This window comes from Plutella xylostella, chromosome 16 (assembly GCF_932276165.1).
Source record: "Plutella xylostella chromosome 16, ilPluXylo3.1, whole genome shotgun sequence".
Lineage (NCBI taxonomy): Eukaryota > Metazoa > Arthropoda > Insecta > Lepidoptera > Plutellidae > Plutella > Plutella xylostella.
The window spans coordinates 3,169,726-3,189,643 of NC_063996.1; the positions used below are offsets into that span (position 1 = coordinate 3,169,726).

Below are 19,918 nucleotides of genomic sequence, written 5' to 3' on the forward strand. Positions count from 1 at the left end.
ATCTGTATTGACTGCTTTGTGTGTTATCCTGCATAGTGAATGTTGGTTGAAGTTTAAAATGTTGTTGAAAGTATGACTGTTTTCTAACTGCCCGGGAATAACAGTAGGTATTTTTATTGTTTACTTGATAAGATCGCATACCTAAGAATTTTCTCTAGGAGTTCTAGATAACAAAATTGAGTCTAGACTGCTTAGTAATTAGAAAGATGAATCAGCATTCGCAAGTAAGATTTTCGATTCATCTGCTAATTTCTATCTAGTGATATTTATTGTATCGTCAATAAGTCAATGTAGAAAAGATTAATATTTTCTACCTAAAAGATTATAAATTTACTATAATTTGTAAATTCAGGTAAATATTTTGTAGACTACTTAGAATATTTTTGACTACTTTCATATAAGCATACTCAATAAATTAAAAATAGATTAGATATTAGATAATTATGCTGATGCTGATATGACTACATCAATTCAGTATGTACGTAAGTAATATTGTGATTCTATTGTAATACGGGCACACTGTGTAAAAATATAAAATTAAATCATATTATATTGTAAAATATCACAAAACTAAAAAACAAAAACATAAGGCACTCTCGTAACAAAATCCAGAACGCACTAAATCAAACAAAAAGTTACAGATTTTTTTCTCAAACAAAAGAGAAATATATAAAAGACGTGTTAAAATTCCTTACCGAAGGGGTTATTTTGTCGAATATACTCTTTAGGAGGCCTGTGCCGAATCCGCTCGTGGGCTATGGAAAGGTGTATAACAGTCAGAGAGAGCGGGTCAAGTCAATAGATGCTATTTGGATGATACTATGAGCTGCATGGATGGTACTGCCTGTGTCACAAAGTACAACCTCTTTATTCTGTTCTAAGTATATGATGTAAGGTGTCGTGCGTTGTTCAGGTTTCGGCCAATAGCACTAGGTCTACGGATCTAGTTGCAAGCAGTATGCAGTTTGAATTTTGTTTGTTCGAGCCGAGTGCAGAGCTATTCGATGCCGCGAGTGGTCGTCGAGTGTCGGATACCGGTTGGCAGAGAACCACTAGTGGATTATTAGAAGATATCAGCGACAGAACCACAGGAGATAGTATAAAGAGTGCAGTTTGCAACACCGATATCACGTAGGAAATTGTCTGTTCATTCGATCTAGAGACGGCTTTCTATCAAATAAAGGTAAGATCAACTTGATGTTAAACTATATGATAAAGTTTACCGAACAGACCAGTTCCTACATGACGAGAGAGCGTATGGACATTGATCATTGTATGATAGCTAAGAAGACACAGATGAAGGTAAAGATCATTAGACGAAATTAAAATAATGAAGCTCGATATGTAGTTGACTTGTTAAGGAATTACAGTCGCAAAATTAAATATGAAGTTTACACACATAATTTACAACACTGATATTGCAAACCAATTTAGAGAAGGTGCTTTGACAACATTCACACTTATACTTTGGTTAAAGGTCCAATTTGATTTAGTAAGACATCGAAGTCCACTAATGTTCTCTTTGAATAATTTGTTACAGTAGTTATTGTATGTTTAGAGTGTGATTATTAACTAGTTGTACATAATTGATACTCAATTTCATCGGTACTTATGTTTTTTTTACTCAAAAGTGATTCAGAGGTTTTTATATAGTTTTACAAAGTTTAAAGCAATTTGTATTGCCCTCCAGAAATTAAGTATCAACTATTGACGATTAGGTAGTATTTTTGTAAACAGTTTGACTGGTTGCACACAACAGTCAAAGCTAAATGAATGATATTAAATATTGCCTAATACCATTATGTACAAGACAAGAGAAAATGGAAGGATTGATCACCTGAGCCGCGTGCTGGTCGTGGCGGTTCGCCGACGGAAATATCTCTTTGTCCGAAAGGTTCTCGTCATGTTCTAGGACCTGTTGTTGTTGGTAGCCTTGTGTTCTCTGGTGCTGGCCACGATACTGTGGGGCGTTGGGCCCTTGCATCTGTCCCTGCATCTGCCCTTGCATCTGTCCCCGGGGCATGCGGGAGGCCACCCCGCGCAGCACCGCCGGGGGTATAGGTGTCGGCTGACTGTCGCTCGACTGACTGTCTCGTGACTTTGTACGAACCTGGAATGAAACAAACACCGCTTCATTGCAGTTTCTGTTTTACTGATTATATATTTTTTATCAGGGTGTTCTCCAGGCTATAATTCAGCGTTTGCAACACTGCGTTTAGCATTAATTGAAGCGGGATTAAGAAGCATTCAAATCAATACTCACAGTGACACATTTAGGGTTCAAGCCGATAAGTTTTCCGATGTCGATGAGCGCGTGGTCCCCGGTGGGGGAGTCCACGTCCGTCACCTTCTTTCCGTCAGCGTACACCGCGTAGCCGGTGACGGGGCCGGACGCCGGCGGCCGCAGCACCGGCTGCCACGTCACCAGCAGAGTGCCGTCTTGCGGACCCGCCTCCACCTGCGACACCGCACCAATCACCACCAACAATCCAGCCATGTGTAGCCAATTAGACGAGGGTCGGGAGTATCGTGACCAGCTTCCTCAAGCACATAGACAACACTGATGTTCACAATCGCAGGCGAGGGGAACGCTAAGCTAACAACTGAGGGGGCATGGGTCCACAATGTATACTGAATTTTGTCCTGAAGCTGGATTTATGGTTGCGATTGACGCGACTTCCTCGAGATGTTCGGGGGTGCTGAGTGCTTTGAGGTGGTGTCAATTCAAAAAGGATTCGGTTGTGTTAGTTTCAGTGGAATTATAAAAATAGATTGTCACACACTTTGTGAAGCATTGGATAGGATCTTCCAGTGTGCCTGTGCTAACACAAGGATTAGCTTCATAAAGCGGTTGTTTTAATTATTTGATAAGTTGAAATTGACAGGGGAAAGTAAGATTAGCGCCAAGGTTGGTGAATGGGTGTTCAGTTTGAATGTTGAGGTTGGATAATTGGGGGATAAAAACATGCTATAACACATACACATTCTAGTTAAGTAAACACGAACCATTATTTCGTTTGGTGGGTCTGGAAGTCCTTTGGGTAGCGTCCTGAAATCTGTGTATGCTCCTGGTGCCTCTTCTATCGGCACTCCTGACGGAGGACCAGCTCGTAGATGCTTCGCTCTCACTGTCACTCGATACTGTGTGCTCGGCGATAGTCCCGTGATAGTGTGACGATATACTCCAGGCTTAACTGTGCGTACCTGGAAACACATTTGAGTAAGAAAGGTGTTACTAAAGCCTGTAAAAATTAACTTTTTCTGTGCAGATACCTCGACATTATTGACGCAGACAACGTGCTGGTGGTTGGAGTTGGCGGGCAGCCAGGAGATCACGGCCTGCGAGCAGGTGACGCCGCTCGCGCGCACGCACGTGGGGCCCATGTTGGCTGTGTCCCGCCCGATCACCATCGTGCACGCGGCGTCCCGGGACGTGCGCCGCGACTGCGTCACCGATCGCACGCTGATGCGGTGAGGCTGCAAGACGACAATCAAAAATTTATAAATGTTTATACGATTATTAGCATTAACTAACGAAAAACTAATCTTGAAGTAACAGTGCAAATCGACGACGTCCGTGCTGTTCTAAAGCAACACATAAAAACGAAAGAATCTAATGAACGAACGGACGATTCTAAGAAACGGATCATCTTACCCGGTTAGAGTCCACTCCTTCGACGAGCGCGCGCGTGCGTTCCGAAGCCTTGACGGTGGTCTTGAGCACGCCGTCGACGTAGACGTGGTAGCTCTCGATGGCCGCCTGCTGCACGCCCTCCGGCGCCGTCCAGCCAATCAGCACCGACTTGTTGAGCTGCCGCTCCAGGGTCAGCTGCCGCGGCGCCGGCACTAGCGACGAGAAAAACAGCTCAGCTGTTCAGGTCCGAGGGTAGCTCGCGCAGTAGCCAGGGTGCGAGTGATATGCGAAGCGTGCAGCGAACGCCGGGCGTCAAGGAAACGCGGAAGGGAAAGGGAAGGAGACTCAGCTATAGATTTCTATATCTACAATTTCATTCTCAAAGGATCTAAGTATGTTCGCTAGAAATGTTGCTTTGATGTTCAATTGTTCAATGAAGTTGCAGCCAAAATTCGAGGTGCATTTTGATTGAAGATGCTTGGACATGCACAATTAATTAAGTTAAAGTTTTATGGAGTGCCATCGGAATGATTTTTATTGTGAATTTTCTAGATCGATGAACTTGCTATTAATTGAAATCAACTACATTATTCAATTATTCTTTTTTGCTAGGTAAACTCAAAGTCTCTCTAATAACTTGAACTTCAGTTTAGACGAAAGTTGAATAAGAATGAAAACTATCCTCACCATTGTCGTCATCTTCTGGCCCTTCACTGAGGTCGGCCACTTCACTGAGCCGGGCCACGTCCCGACTGAGGGACAGGTCACTGACCGCCGTCGTGGCGGACTCATCGGCATCCCGGAGCGTCGCCACCACCGCCTGGGGAATATACATCAAAGTTTCTATAATTCTGTGTAATCGGGTCTACTCCTCACTCCCCTTCCAATGTTTTACTCATCCATTTCAGTCTTAGTTTATTGCATTGCATGCGACAGAGTACCTATACATCATTAGGTCAAGAGATAATTAATCAGAAACATAGATTTCCTAGTTTAGATTCCCAAAGGTCATCCTGTATCACTCCTTTGAATTCTAGCTGACGCTCACCTGGTGGAACTCAAGCAGGTCGTCTCCTATCAATCTCTGCACGAAGTTGGCCGGCACCAGCCCGCGCCGGCCGTCAAGCAGCTCGGCGTCCAACATGGCGGCGTTGGAGTCGGGGGGACCCCACACAAGCAGGTAGTCGCCGGCGCAAATAGATAGTTCCCCTTCTGCACTCTCAATGCTGGAATTAATGTTGCTGGTTTAGGTTTCGTTTGTTAAGCGTGTGTTTTTAACGTGAACGAAAGTACCATATAAGGTGGTAAATTCTGCTTGATTGTTTGGCGTTCAGATCTTGTAATAGGATACTTAAATACAATGTAGGTACTTAGGACTATTTTTGTACTACGTAACAGCATTTCGTATCGTCGTTCACAGTTAGGCCGAGTACTTAACTTGCAACAAGAAGTTAAAAAGCTACTTACTCAGGTGGATCGTAAGAAAATCTGGCAATGTAGACGCAGCAACGGCCTTTTCCGGGAATATCCAGCATATCCACCTGGCCTTCCGCCGGAGGGCCTCCGTTCATATAGTGTGTGTTTCGCACTAGAATTAAAATAACGATACGTAATTAATTATTTTCTGTAGATAGGTACACTTCAATTAAATTTTAATGAAGTAAGATAAATTATGCTCACCGTCCATTTCCATACCAGATCCAGGTAAAATCCTTGATAAAGCCCTTTGATTCCGATCATGGCTGAAGCCAGAGTCCATGCCACCTAGCCTATCAGTTCCAAATTGACTATCTAATCCTAAGCTCCAAGAGGGCTGGTGGGGAGTGACGGGCGTGGCGACTCGCCCCACGCCTGACGAAGTGTTGCCGTATCTACCTAAGCCGAGGTCGATTTCATCTAAGGGTTTTAGTTTAATGTTCATGGTATTACTTCCTAAGCCACTCGAGAGCAGCGGATTTGTGTAGGTTCCAGTGCCGCCGTAGCCGGTCGTGCCGGTGAGGCTCGTGTTCATGCCTCCCAGCTGCGTGTGTCCGCCTGTGAGGTTGCTGAGTGCGTTCGACAGTCCTCCTGTCAGAGTAGACTGCAGGCCACCTAATGTACTCGAGAGTCCTCCCGTAAAACTCGACGTCTGTACGTTGTTCAAGCAGCTGGTCATCCCGTGCCCCGGCATCTGTGCCATCGTACCCGTCATCGTGTGACCGGTCAGGGCGCTCCCCAAGCTCATGCCAGACACGTTGCCCGTAATACTTTGCAGGTTGCTCTGGAGCCCCGCTAACGTGTTGGAGATTTGGCTTATGTTGTTAACTAGCGGAGCCGTCACGGGGTTGGTGAACGTGACTTGGTGAGGGTTGGAGAGACCGTATGAGTTAGTTGAGTAGGCTGACACGGGGTTCGAATATGAGTTGGGATTGTGCGAGCTCATGGAGTAGGCGACGGTATTCGAGTTGGGAGCTGAGAAGTGGCTGGTGGCGTGGATGGACGACAGCGTGGGCATCGTGTTGCTCTGACAGATGGCGGTGTGGCCCGACGACGAGTACATGTGCGGGAGCGGTGACGGCGACGGCGAGTGGAACTCTCCAAGGGCTTGGTTTGACCCGCTGGACTGCATGCCTAGGGGAAGAAGTAACAGATCAGTATGGTTCTACATTGTTAGCAGATTATCAGCATCATGTAATTCATGTAAGATGTTATAGATACACTTACCATGTGTAGTAGACCTGGTGTGTTCCAGCTCCGCGAGGATGCGGTTGTCCTGCTCGATCTTGGCCATGATGCGCTCGATCTCGGAGGCGGGCTGCCCCTGCGGCGTGGTGGACCAGCCCCCGCCCCCGCCGCCGCCGCCCCCGCCCCCGTGGCTCGTGTGCGAGGAGCCCCCGCGCGCCCGCAGCGCCGCTGACAACTCCAGTTGCAGCTCTTCACACCGGACCGTTTCCAGTGCAGCCTGCGAGGAAAATTATTGTAAATTTTGGTGCTTTGATGTAAAAATGTAAGCTTGAGGAAAACGAGTTTTTTTTAACATACCTATGGTACATCTGTTACGTGCACCTATTGAACTGCATTGTACCTGCTATACGGTCTAGATTGCATAGTCATTCCGATTTTATTAGCAACAGATAGACAAACATCAACATCGGCCAGCAGTGTCCATTCCAGGCGTCCACTGCTAGACAAAGGCCTCAAAGAGTACCACAAAACTTGGCACCCTCCCCCCTCTTACCTTCTTCTCCAGCTCCCAGGAGCAGCTGAAGCTGTACTTCAGTGTTTAGTTAGCGAGATTCCTTCCGCCTACTACTTCGCTCCCCCCTCTTACCTTCTTCTCCAGCTCCCTAGCTCGTGACTGCAGCTGGTCCACGCTATGCGCGTCACACGACGACCGCTGCGCCTGCCGGAGCTGCGCAAGCGCATCCGCGTGGTGCCGCTCGGCGTCGGCGCGGGCTCGCTCCGCCTCGCGCAGCCGCCGCCCGAGCGCATCCGTGTCCGCCATGCCGCCGTAGTGGCTCATGTTCTGGAGGAGATAGGGAGGTTGAGGTGAAGGTGTAAAAAAAATGTACAGATGAATGGAGAAGCTCTCCTTTTTCGAAGTCGGTTAAAAATATATCAAAGTGGTCAGCTTTACAAATTTTTAACTTTTCAAACTAACATAAAGTTAGTCAAATATTTGAATGAATAAAAGAGGTTTGTGAATTTGTACAAAGAGGGAAGGGGACGAAACCAACTCTGGGAATCATTCCAAACAAAATAATGTTGCTCTACGACTTTTGGAAATTCATGACAACACTTGTTGGAAGGAAAACCTTGAAAGTCCAAGTGAAACTCGAGGGAAAATCTATTCAAATATGGTGTGTCATGTATTTCAATAAGCTTGATATTTTTATCATTATCATGCACAGCTATTTTTGTGACGTCAAACAACGATAAGCTTCGTAATCGACCTAACTTTACCATAAAATCGATATGGCGCTTACAAATCACCCATGTAAGTATGTACATTGTAGATACTCGTAGGTAAGCGTACTTTGATGTGAGTACTCGTTTCACCCTTACTCGTAAACCCGATAACTGACTCAAGTGATTTCTTATGGATTTTTAAATCGCTAATGATACATAGTGGTAGACTTCAAGGAACTAGTTAACTCATATCCACCTAGTTTTATATATTATTGTGCTATGAATGATTAAAATTATTCATTATTTTCTGGCCTTATGAGCATACATTTGATTTGATTAGACAAATATTATATTTCATAAAATATTTGTCTAATCAAATCAAATATTTGTTTAAATCTTACATAGCTGCAACGATCTCCCTATGATGTTGGATATTTCACTGAAAAAATCTACCCAGTACCTAAGTATTATTTAACTACTAAAGTTAAGTTACTAAAGTGGTATAAATAGTAAGCCGAATAGCGGAGACTCAGGTGCTAATCCTACAACTTTTTGTCCTACGGCTTTCAGCAATCAAATCTAAGTTATCGCTTTTAGCTATCAGGCCGCCTATTGTGCTTACTTTATAACGTACTTTTTATTGTGTGTGTTATCAATAAAGTTACTTTTGTAAAACTTTATTTTAAAATGCAATGTGAAGTGACTAAGTTAAAATTACAAGCAAATTTATTCTTAACTTCGATGCTCATACATTTGTTACAAGGCCGTTGAAATAAATCAATAGGTAGGTTGAAGTTTTAATATTTCAATATGCTGAGTCGGCTATTATTGGAGTATCAGAAAGTAGCCACTTTCACTCCAAATCTATTCATATGCAGGCCCGATGGAAGCATAATTAAGTGCCTTGTAAAAGTGTCTTGTAACTTTGGTACCCGAGTATTCATAGAAGTTATTAAGGGTTTATTAGAGGTTTGTAAATCAGCGTGAAACAAACGAGTTTAAACTTTTATAGGTACAGGTAATATTATGTTTTTTTAAGAACTAAGTACCTAGGTAATGTTACATAAATACGGGTACTAGGTACTAATAAGTGACAGTGGTTCGCTCCTTAGTTAGTAGATAACCATCTTCGGTGATATTTTTCGTAAAAGTTGCGATCATGAAACCCATGAAACACGAGAGAAAATTGCCACTGTACGATATCCGACGTTTCAGTTCACCTCGACCGAGGAACAGTGCGCTGACCTGATTTCTTACCCCCCCCCCCCCCTCCCCTCCTGAAGGCTTCCCCCTCGCCCCCTGAAGTGCCCGCGGCTAGACCCAGCGGCGACAACCACTCAAGGCGACCGAAACCCATAAATACACAGAGTTCGGAAGGAATAGATGAATCTTATTTCGGTGGGCGGCTGGCGAAAATAAAACTTATTGTTAGTAAGTGTACCTTATTTGTGGCACATTTTAATGAATTTTATTTGAATACATAGGTGGACCGGAACTATTATGCTCTGTTAGTTGTTCTTGGGATAATTTTGTGATAGGTTAAAGAAGGATAAAGAAGTTAACATTCTCTAAACCTACCTAAATGCAATATTCTCTCAAGGAAAATCAAAAACAAACCCCAAAAATATCAATTTCAAGGCACATTAAGCTGCCATTAGCTGAAGCACAGATTAAATTCCACCCCGAATAAATATGCACAACCATTTTTTAGGCACTTCTTCTCTTAAACTGATGGAATTCATAGATCTATGATATTCATAATGATACTCGTATAATTTATTACAATCATTATTATCATCAGCCTGTAGCATAGAATAACAGGAAGTTCGGTAGCATCAAATTGTATGTCCATCTTATTAATTAAATTAACACAACTAGGGACTTATATCTGAAATAAATATCATTCTATTCTATTAATGCTATCTATTATTTTTGACGTTCGCTTATGTCTGGTAAGTTGCTGGTAAAGTTGGTTTTACTATGCAGCAGTCATCAAATATCTATGGGATTTCGAATGTCGCTAACGCTCATTGTTATTAGATCAAATAGTGGCATGTTAATACCACAGATCAAGTAATCAATCACAGCCGCACAGACTAGGTTAACATGACATGGACGTAGTCGGTGGCGCCACAATCCGACCTTGAGGGGAGCCAGACTGCCGACTGGAGGCTGTGGGTTTGATGAGTGGCTTCTGTCTGCCATGAACGATAAAATGTTTGCAGATATGGAACGATAAATTGTTTTGTTGGAATACTTTACTGTTATTTTCTGTATGGATGTAGGTCAGTACATTTTTGTTTATTAAAATATCTACTTAGCAAGGAATATTTATCGATAAATAAAGAGTGGGAAATTCGGTTCGTATTGGAGATTACAGTAGGTCTTCTATTCTGTTCTATTCTGTTCTCTGTGGGGGTGTTAGTACCTGCACCTGGCTCTCTCGAATGGAACCTTTATGCATATCCCCAAGGTCTAAACTGCCTTCCTAAGCTTGGACCATTTCCCCACTACGCTGGTCCACTGCGGGTTGGTGGGTTCACATACCTAGATGTGCTAGATATGCAGGTTTCCTCACGATGTTTTCCTTCACCGTAAGAGCGATGGTATACATTGTACTTAAGTTAAAAGAACTCATTGGTACATGTCAGCGCCGGGATCGAACCCGCATCTCTTGCGTGAGAAGCGGGCGCTTTCCTGACTGAGCTACCACCGCTCCTACAGTAGGTCTTAATGTGCAATAAATATACTGTAACGGGATCTAGATCACCTAATTACCAAAAAGAAACAAGAAAGAATCTAAAGTCCTTGCACGTGTTGTAATTATAATAATAAATAAAATTGCTTAAGTACTTTTTTCTTGTACATGGCTGTAAAAACTTTTAATAATATCTAACTGAAGCTGCGCTGAAGTGGGTGGGTATTGCACGAACTTTGTTCCCGCTGCAACAGATGTTCAGCTGAAAACTGAAACGAAGGTTTTATCTGAACTTTCAGAAGAGAAGCACCAGTCAGAAACATTATTAGAATTTCAGTTATGAGTTTTGTCATACTACACGATTTTCAAAAATTCAACGATAAGAAATTAAGAAGTCATAATTATATCACTTGTCATTCTGAGCAACTCTTGTTCTACCTAAGTGTTCTACTTATTTTGAAAATTTGGCTATTATTGTCCAATATGCACGATATTTTCATTTTGATGCTTTGTAATATTGTCACACAATCTGGAGGATTCAAAAATATACTTAACTCATCTTGTGTGAAGGAAGCGAGTAATTCTCTACCCGTTGTGTTTCGACAACCCCTAATTAAAATAAGCTTTTCAAACAATAACAAGGCTTGCTAAAGTTTTTTTCGAAAACCACAAGCGTCTTGTTTTCAACAACGAACGTACAGTCAGCTGCTGCAAAAGTAGCTATACACGTTTGTACCTTGTCAATCTAAAATTTGTATTGAATAAGCTTCAGAACTACTGAACTTATTTTATTTATAAGTACTTGCATTTTATTTATAAGTAATTGCGTGCAATCAAATTGACTTCAAGTACTCTGTCTACGTTTGAATTTTCAAGACCGCGATACTTTTTAGGGTTTCCTGCACTACTTCTTTTAGTAGATATCAGAGTGATCCAGTCTGCCAAGCCACTACGACCTTTAATGCAGCGGTTTACAGTTTAAAATTAGTTGTCGGTATATTTGTAAAGTTGGAGTGGAAATCCTGTTCCAGGAAAACTTTAATTACCGCCTATGTACCAAGTACATACCTATACATAGTATGTTACATAGATGTCTTTGTACTACTAATATATTGTACTCGGAACTATTGCAGTTCAGAGTTAATCCCCAGGCCCAGGATTGTAATTCCTCTCATATTGAAACTTAACTTTTAATTGTTTTAATCAAAATCTTTCAGAAATTCGCCTAAAAAGATTTTACTGAGTTTTTTCGAGTCAACTAGGTAATTTATATATTATGTTAAACTTAAAAAACTGCAATAGGTGTAAGTAATTATTTTTAAGCACCAATCTTTCAAAAAAAAAATCTAATATTCGGAGACATCAACCAGCTACCGTACATAGACAGAGAGAACCTATTCGAACTAAGGTACAGTCGCCCAACACTGGTAGCAAACATCACCCAGGAGCTGTTGTGCTCATACAGAAACCCCATGGATGTTGCATACGCCCTAAGAGAAGTATACTCAGGCATATACGCAGCCACAGCGCGTATCCAATCCCTGCAGCTGAAAAGGTTTACAGACGCAGCAATTCCAAAATCCCAAACCAACACTCTATTCCTGACGCATACACAGGAAGAAAAAGAGACCCTGACCAGCCAAGGGTTTGGAGAAGGAACGGGATCACGCGTCTTAACCATACACGAAGCACAGGGATTGACGTACGAATCCGTCATTATCATAAAAACAAAAGATAAAATAAAGTTGCACGATAGCATACCTCACGCAGTAGTGGCGCTGTCGAGGCACACCTCCGCCTGCACCTACTATGCGGATGACACCGAGGACGCTATCGGCAACCTCGCTAAAACGGCAATAACAGCACCGAAGAAACGGATCCTCGAGTACAACCTAAAGATGGCAATAAAAAATCGGGACAAAGAGGTCGTTGCCCAGCAATCAAGGCTTTTGGCAACGCAAAATGGAGCGGAATAGGAGAATTTTGATTTTAATTTTATATTGACGGCCAAACCGTATTGCATGTATTTTATAGTTTTGTTATGTATAGTATATAGCATGTATTGTATAGTTTTGATATGTAGGTATTGTATAGTATATCATGAATTAATATTATCTGTATAAGAACTAACCAATAAAATTAAGATAGTTTTAAGAACACTGTCACACATTAACACCAGGCAAAACAACAGCGATGACAAAAGGAGTGTGTGGCCACTGACAGGCGTCTGTTAAGTTCTCTGAAGACAGCTGACACTGGCCCTACCCTTCAAATGTTTGTTGCCATTATAATTGTAAGTGTGACTGTGTGAAACAAAGAAAAAAAAAAAGAAAAAAAAAAAAAAAAAAACAAGAAATGCACAACTGGGGGTTTTTAGTCGGTTAAAGGCCGACACTACCTGGGTCCCCTTCCCAGGTGTCTGTGTAGATTTTCCTCCAGGAGTGCAAAAAAAAAATTTATTAATAATATATAGGTATATATATATATATAAAAGATAAAATATATATATTATAAGCTTCCACATTGAGTAGTGAGTAGTTAAAAGATGAAGATAAAAAACAACCAAACTCTCACAATATATTGATCTCTCAAAAAGGCACGGACATAAACTCTGTGGAGTGATAATAAAATCTTAAAAAAAAAAAAAATATTTTTTGAAAGTAAGCTTAACTTTTATCGTGTGTACACGTATTTGTAAAATCTAGGTACTCTTTTACTATTATTATTTACATGTTACGACCGCTAATAAATATAAATATCTGATTTTTTACCTTTATAAGCAAAAACTATGTCGTGTCGGCTACATAATTTGCCCGTTTGGACAGCTCGAAAATGTATCGGTATGACAGCTGGTCTTAAATCTAAATCATAAAAAATCTAAACAATAAGTAACTTTTGGTGCTTCAAAAGTTCTTTATTCTTTCAGCCTTTAAAAAATAAGCAGGATTATGTCTTTTTATGTATTTCCTCAAGTGAATCAAGAGTAAATAGCAAATTTCTGTAGCTCTGTCCAAATGGGCCTATTATATTTCGACGACTTTACTATACACTATCCATACGGCCGACTACCAACAAAATCCCACCGTATAACCCTAGCTAATTAAGAAGTCGTCTTTCACTCAGAACAATAACGCTAACGATCGGGAGGTCCTGCCTCCTACTCTGTGTCCAGCTGGCACCGAGCCATCCCGCAGCACACAGACTAACCATGTACCTACCGTTACATGTACACTCAGCAAAATAGATAAGTAGGACACCCATATGAAAACACATAAATGACGGGTGATATGTGACTTTATAAAATGATTGTCTGCACGTATCGATAAATAATTATTTAAATACCTATACATACATATTATGCTAACGGCTGTTATCCCCGAAGGGTGTCTAGGGTCATGCAAGCGAGTCACGGGCTTTTCGCTATACATTTGTAGATAGATTTATTTGTTCAATTTAAACATAACATATACAACAAATGATATAGGTATAGTTAAATTAAGAGGCGAAATGTTGTACTTACTCCGCGTGAGTACAACATTTCGCCTCTTCATTTATTTATGTATACATATATAGATCGCAATCCGTATCGCCGTTTTTAAATGAGTAAAATGCACTTAGGGTAAACATCTACAATCTAGATGTTTTCTTTCACCGTTTTTTTATCTATCGTCCACCCACATGAGTCTTAGTTATCAAACTGTTTGCACTGGGGTGGCCTACATATCTATTTTACTAATTGTACGTACCATTACATGCTCTGAGCTCTGGGAGCTGTTTTATCCGTGACGAGACTAATCTTTTGTATAATTACTACTAGCGACATAACTTAAAATTATCTTATACTAGCTGTTACCGCGCGCTTCGCTTCGCCTTAAAAAGTTTTCCCGTGGGAATTCCGGTATAAAAAGTAGCCTATGTTCTTTCTCAGGGTCTAGACCGTATGTATACCAAATTTCATTCAAATCCGTTCAGTAGTTTTGGCGTGAAAGAGTAACAGACAGACACAGTTACTTTCGCATTTATAATATTTATTAGGATGAAGTCAAGTTTAGCTCTTCAATCGAACTTACAATTTTATCATAGAGGGTGCGTAATATATTGCTGAATATCAGGTGAATTGACCTACGTATTCCTCGATCAATGACAAAGTTTCACCCTTTATGGGAGAGCTTAGTTTGATTGAGCACAGGCCTTTTTACACTTCAATGATAATCGCTTGATGTTAACGTATACATTACTAGCTAAAGCTCTACTCAGACCACGCGATAGGTTGTTACCTGGAATATTAATATCGGTACCTAGGAGTTTTTTTATTGGACTTTCGTTGCAGTATGTAGCTAATACATTTTCAAATAACTTCCCCTTAAATTGTAGCAAATGCTGAGTCTTGCTTTGGAAAGCTCAACCGAATTTGATGTTACGATGACGCAAAGAGCCCACTTGTACAAGTAAAATAATTATCGTTCATTCAGTTGGTACTTGGTTGGTTTTTGAGAATTTTTGTTAACCATCAGAAGTGCCTGTATAAAACCATGAATTGTCGAGTGAGGAATATATGAATAGTATGAATACATACACTACTTAAGTACTCCGATTTTATCTTCGACATGCAATATTTTCAGAAGAAATATTTATTTATAAATTTTTTTGGCAAATAGAAAACGGCACGCTATGGGTTAACGCTCAGGCTAGCAATTCTGGGCCTCTAGTACGGGATTTGCTATTTTTGAAAACTAAAAAAGTTTACGTTTTCTCCTGTCATCTACATACATTATCAGTCAAAAGTCGCATGATAGTTTCCGTTAGAGGCGCCAGTTTGTATGCGAGAAAACATAAACTTTTATAGTTTCCGACAATCTAACAAACACTAGACCTACACGTTTTAGGTGATACGTCAATTTAGACGTTGATTCTTGTCAAAACAAAAGTGTGCACCGCCTTTCTAAGCTACATAAATAAAATATGAACCTGCACTTTTTTCTACTTCTAGAATTTCTAGATAGTTCCTATATGATGAACGGTAAGTTTCTTTTAAGTAGCTTTACACATTTGCACTTTGTGAAACTAACAAACCGTAATAGCCGAATAAATTAAAGGCGGTTTGTGAGTTTGACAACGTACAAAATAGTTTATAAAGTTGAAAGTACAGTAAACATGCAGTAAACACTACATCAATTGCAACTCATACACGTAAAAAGGATATTAAACTCGATATTACCCTTAAATTCACATAAAAGTACATTTAGTATGCTAGTAAATTTTGACAACGCCTGCTCGCTGCTTGCATGGGGGCGGCACGTATGGGCTTTTCAGATACTTTCAGTAGAGTTTGTACTGAAAATTGTAAGAAGCTTCGTGCGATTTACATTTAAGAGCTAGGGGGTTACTCTATAGAGGATGTTGCAAAAAGGGTATACTAAGCCGAAACCTACATGTGCAGCATGTTATATCTAAGCCCGAAAATAAAATCAGAATAACAAAAAGCGCGAAAAAAAGAAGTCATTCGCCAAGTAAAAAGTCACATGACCAACAAGTTTCTATGGGAATTGAAATATATTTTTTGCAAATGTTGAAATTCGGAAAATTTGGATTTTTTTATTTTATTTTTCTAATACTAAAGTATACCCTTTTTGCAACACCCTGTATGACGATAAACTAAGTTTCAGAGCGCTGCTGCGCGAGTGGCGACTCTATCTCGTTGTATTGATTTTGATTTTCAAAATTCTTTATTATCAATAAGTATAATAGTAACAAAACAGTACAACTAAAATATTATACTATTTTATGACATTGTGGTTCTCTCGTTGTATTAAACGTGCTGATCGCACGATAGTTCTCGTTAGTTCGTTTTTCGTCAGTATAGAGAAACCCTTCAGTCGAGTGAAGATAAAAATGCGGTATTCGTGTGCATTTTACAGAAGTTTTCTTTTTGGTGCTGATTTACCAGAAGGCACTTTGCTTGAGTTTTAAAAGCATCAAAGTAATCCAGCCGAAACTATACGTGTAGGTAGTGTAGGTAACTGTTCGCCAAAAATATTTTATAATAACTAAGTACTTAGCTATACAATAATAGTCTACTTTTTTAAGAAAAACTTGTGGATTATGCATTCAGTGAGAGAATAATGTATCAAGCATGTCAGGCATAGTTTCATTATGAAAAAAAGGGTAAAGTGTTTTCATTTAAAATTATGCACAGTCTGAACTTTAAAAATTCTTATAACCACCTCAGCATTGCAGCTATTTAAGTATAGGATTGCGTGATCCTATGTTTTTTTTATTAAGCTTCAAATTATAATTAAGTAATTCCGAAGAAAGTGAGAACCTTTTCTAGCTACGAGTATAATGGACTTGGAACATTGCATTGAGGTTTTTTTATTTATTTTCAGGGGGATTGAAAGTTAGCGAGGCAGAAGGCACTTTGAAAAATGTACGAAAAAGATGTATATTACTAGTAAAAATACAAAAACAAAGTTAAATACTATCTGCATTTTCTTTGCTTTACAATCGAGATAAACGTTTTAAGTTCAGCCTAATGACAACCATTGTACCAATCAATAAAGACATAAATCTTCTAAGCCAACTTATTCAAAATCAGAGCTCACTTGGAAAGTGTCGAGACGTTTTTTAAACTGACACTCCATCTCGTTCGTAGTATTGTTTATCAAAATTAAAAATACTTAAAAAGCCTTCTTGTAGGCGAAACCATCTTTAAGTTTTGTTAGCGCAAAGTTGTTCAGATTGACGAGCTCTATTAGGCTTTATGTTATGAAGTCTACTTTGGAATTAGAATCCGTTTCGCAACTAAGAATTGTATAAAATACACAATATATCACCCCAAGATGCGACATTGAAGAGAAACTAAAGACCAGCATATATTATCCAAAAATAATAGCCTTGTTTAGATATAGGGCATATATTTAAGTATGCGTTTAGTGGAAGGTACTCTTACTGCCAGTTTCTATAACTCTATCTATCCATAACTGGTAGTTACTTTCATACGATTTTGACAGATTGTAACTTTTGATTATGTCAAAATCGTATGAAAGTAACTACCAGTAATGGATAGATAGAGTTATAGAAACTGGCAGTTAATGAATTTTACACATGCAGTAAATTTTCTACATTTTTCAATTTTAGTTTATGGAACATTTTCCTCAGGAGATTTACATTGCTCATGAATTTAGAGGTAGTTATTAGTTTCTGTTAATTAATGCATTAAAAGTAGTGAGCATGGCTTTAGTAGTTGCATTTCCCTTTTATGGACCAGTATTTATTAATTATGGATGAATTAGAATTATCATAACAATAATTTTAAGACTAACATTTAACATCCTTTCTTACACAGGGTCAAGCATATCCTAAGAACCCGAGGATTATATAAATCGATACCATTGCATTATTATATTTCAAACTCGGTGGCACCAACCTCGGCCGTTACATAAACAGAGCGTGCTCCGTAGCAGAGTTCATCAAATATAGACGGGATCCAAAAACAATAAGGAGATTGATCAATAAAACCTCACACACGGCAAGGAGTCGAGTGCTCCTCCGAGGCACTGTTGTGGACGGTGGCGCCGCGCGGCCGCCGCGGGAACCACCCACCACCGACCCTCGTTATATTCACATTAGCCGAATCTAATCTCACACTACTTTTTATTCACACAGGAAATATGTTTAAGCAATCTCACCCGCCCGAGGGATAGCGGCCGGATCGATAACGCTTCCACTCATTGACTATAGGGCCGCGCTCTAGACCGCGCCTGCCGCGGCTCCTACTGAGGAACCGCCACGCGGGCGGACACCAGGCTAGCAGCAGACAGGGGCTGGTACTCACGACAGGGCTGGCTGGGGGCGCGCGTCACGCTGGGCGTCGGGGCGTCTCGGGGCGCGCGCCCGGCTGCGGCCGTCTTCTGTAGCTCCGACTTGTAGCCACTCCGCGGACAGTTCGAGTAACATTTATATAACCGCACACAGACTGTTCACGAACAAACCGCGCTCGGCGCTGGGAGCAAGGGCGGGCGCGCGCTGCCCGCCGCAGCCATGTTGGATTCGATCGCTGGGGCGGCGCGGCGCGGCGCGGCTGCACTGAACGTCCACCACCACGGCTACGGTCACTACTGGGTAGTCACAACGGCCACTACGCGCGGAGGGAAAATAAAAAAGTGTGATGATTGCGGGCGGAGTGTTCGGCCGGCTGCGATGGGCACATGCCGCTCGATAGTCGGGCGCATGCGCGGCGCGGGCGTGACGTCACCGCGCGCGCCGCCGCGCCGCTCTCAATGGCCGCCCCCGCCCGCGCCCCGCCGCCCAGCGCCGCCGCCCGCCCCCGCCCCACGCTCACGCTACTTTATTGTCTCAACATCAACGTCACCGGGACGAACCCCAAACGTTAATCTGTCTCATGACTGACCGATTGTCTGCTTCATAACGGGCCGTGGCGCTGCACGGCGCGATCAATTGATCCCCCACACGTAATCACTAAGTTCTGCTCATCTGTTTCAGTCGTAAATTTCCTTCAGTCGTAAAGGTCAATTATGAGCGTAGGTGTTCTGACATTATCAGTTTGGAGTGTGGCAATTTCATAGCACAATAAATATTATCCTTACAACATTTATGTTGGCTGGTAATTATCAATATTACTATATTAGGTATATAAGTACTGTCTGGAATTTTCGCTTGTACAGGTGAATGTACTTACTTGTCATACTGGTCAACTTCCATTAAAGATCATACTCGGGCAACGCTAAAAACAAGACAATATGGGTGGTAGTTATCGTAGGTACAGTAAGAAATAGAGATACTGTATAGTGTATAACCCCTCTTAGCGTAAACACATACCCCCTTATTCATAAAAAAATTAGTGGACGCTTTAGCTATTGAACTGTTTTGTCACTCTTTGACGGAGAACAAATTGTTCTTTGACAGAGAGGGACAAAACAGTTCAATCTCACTAACTTTTTTATGAATAAGCGGGTTAAATTTTAAGATTCTCTGACACGAAATGTACCTAATATTATAATCATCATCTATAAACTATTCTTAAAGTACCTATAGCTTATCTACCTATTATAGTTTAAGGATTAAGGTGTTTCCTATACAGGTATACTTATATACTTATCCCTTTAGTTGACTGTAGAGTTATAAATAGCTACATACTTTTTCCCGAGAACAATTTCCCCCATCTTCGTCACTGCTGTCATTTTGATATATTTTACTTTTGACTTTGATCACCACCACATCATCGTCCTCAGGAACTGGTCGCAAGTCTCCACCATCGACACTATAATTTGTTTTGTTAAAATATTTCATAACGATATCACTGGCACTTTCCCTGTTCGTTTCATTAATTTTTGTTCCATCACTTTCATCGTTCATTTGTTTATCTTCTGTCTGGACAGACACGGATTTGGCATTCAAATCTAATGCATTGTTGGATATAACATTAATATTTATGTTTTCTAATTTAGCTACCCATTCACTTGGGACGGTAGCAGCGCTTGACAATGAGTCTTCACTTTTAAATTCGCAAAATAGAATGTTTGTAATTATTTCACACGATGGAAATTTCATTTTGTATTTTTTTATTAGTTGCTGGGTATTTTCAGATGTTTATTTTGTTATGCGTACTCTATGTCTGACGAATCACCAATCACTTTCATATTGCTATTGCTACGCTAACTAAACAGTTATCATTGAGA

The 19,918-nt window shown here is 40.7% G+C and overlaps 1 protein-coding gene across 2 annotated transcripts in view; it reads right to left on the reverse strand.

Moving 5' to 3' along the window:
• LOC105394220 overlaps positions 1-19,842 on the reverse strand; it is a 29,219-nt gene extending 9,377 nt beyond the window's left edge. Inside the window, exons 1-13 of one of the 2 annotated variants that reach the window (XM_038118431.2) lie at positions 19,377-19,842; positions 6,945-7,139; positions 6,338-6,575; positions 5,315-6,244; positions 5,102-5,222; positions 4,683-4,860; positions 4,322-4,454; positions 3,656-3,846; positions 3,274-3,477; positions 3,007-3,204; positions 2,264-2,458; positions 1,838-2,110; positions 696-755 (exon numbers count right to left, since the gene is read on the reverse strand). In XM_038118431.2, coding sequence (XP_037974359.2) covers positions 696-755; positions 1,838-2,110; positions 2,264-2,458; positions 3,007-3,204; positions 3,274-3,477; positions 3,656-3,846; positions 4,322-4,454; positions 4,683-4,860; positions 5,102-5,222; positions 5,315-6,244; positions 6,338-6,575; positions 6,945-7,139; positions 19,377-19,790 — 3,330 coding nt within the window. In that variant the 5' untranslated portion in view covers positions 19,791-19,842. Of the gene's footprint in view, positions 1-695; positions 756-1,837; positions 2,111-2,263; positions 2,459-3,006; positions 3,205-3,273; positions 3,478-3,655; positions 3,847-4,321; positions 4,455-4,682; positions 4,861-5,101; positions 5,223-5,314; positions 6,245-6,337; positions 6,576-6,944; positions 7,140-18,054; positions 18,509-19,376 lie in introns of those variants that run through there. The other variant, XM_038118439.2, reaches the window with a different exon arrangement.
• Between the last annotated feature and the right edge of the window lie 76 nt (positions 19,843-19,918).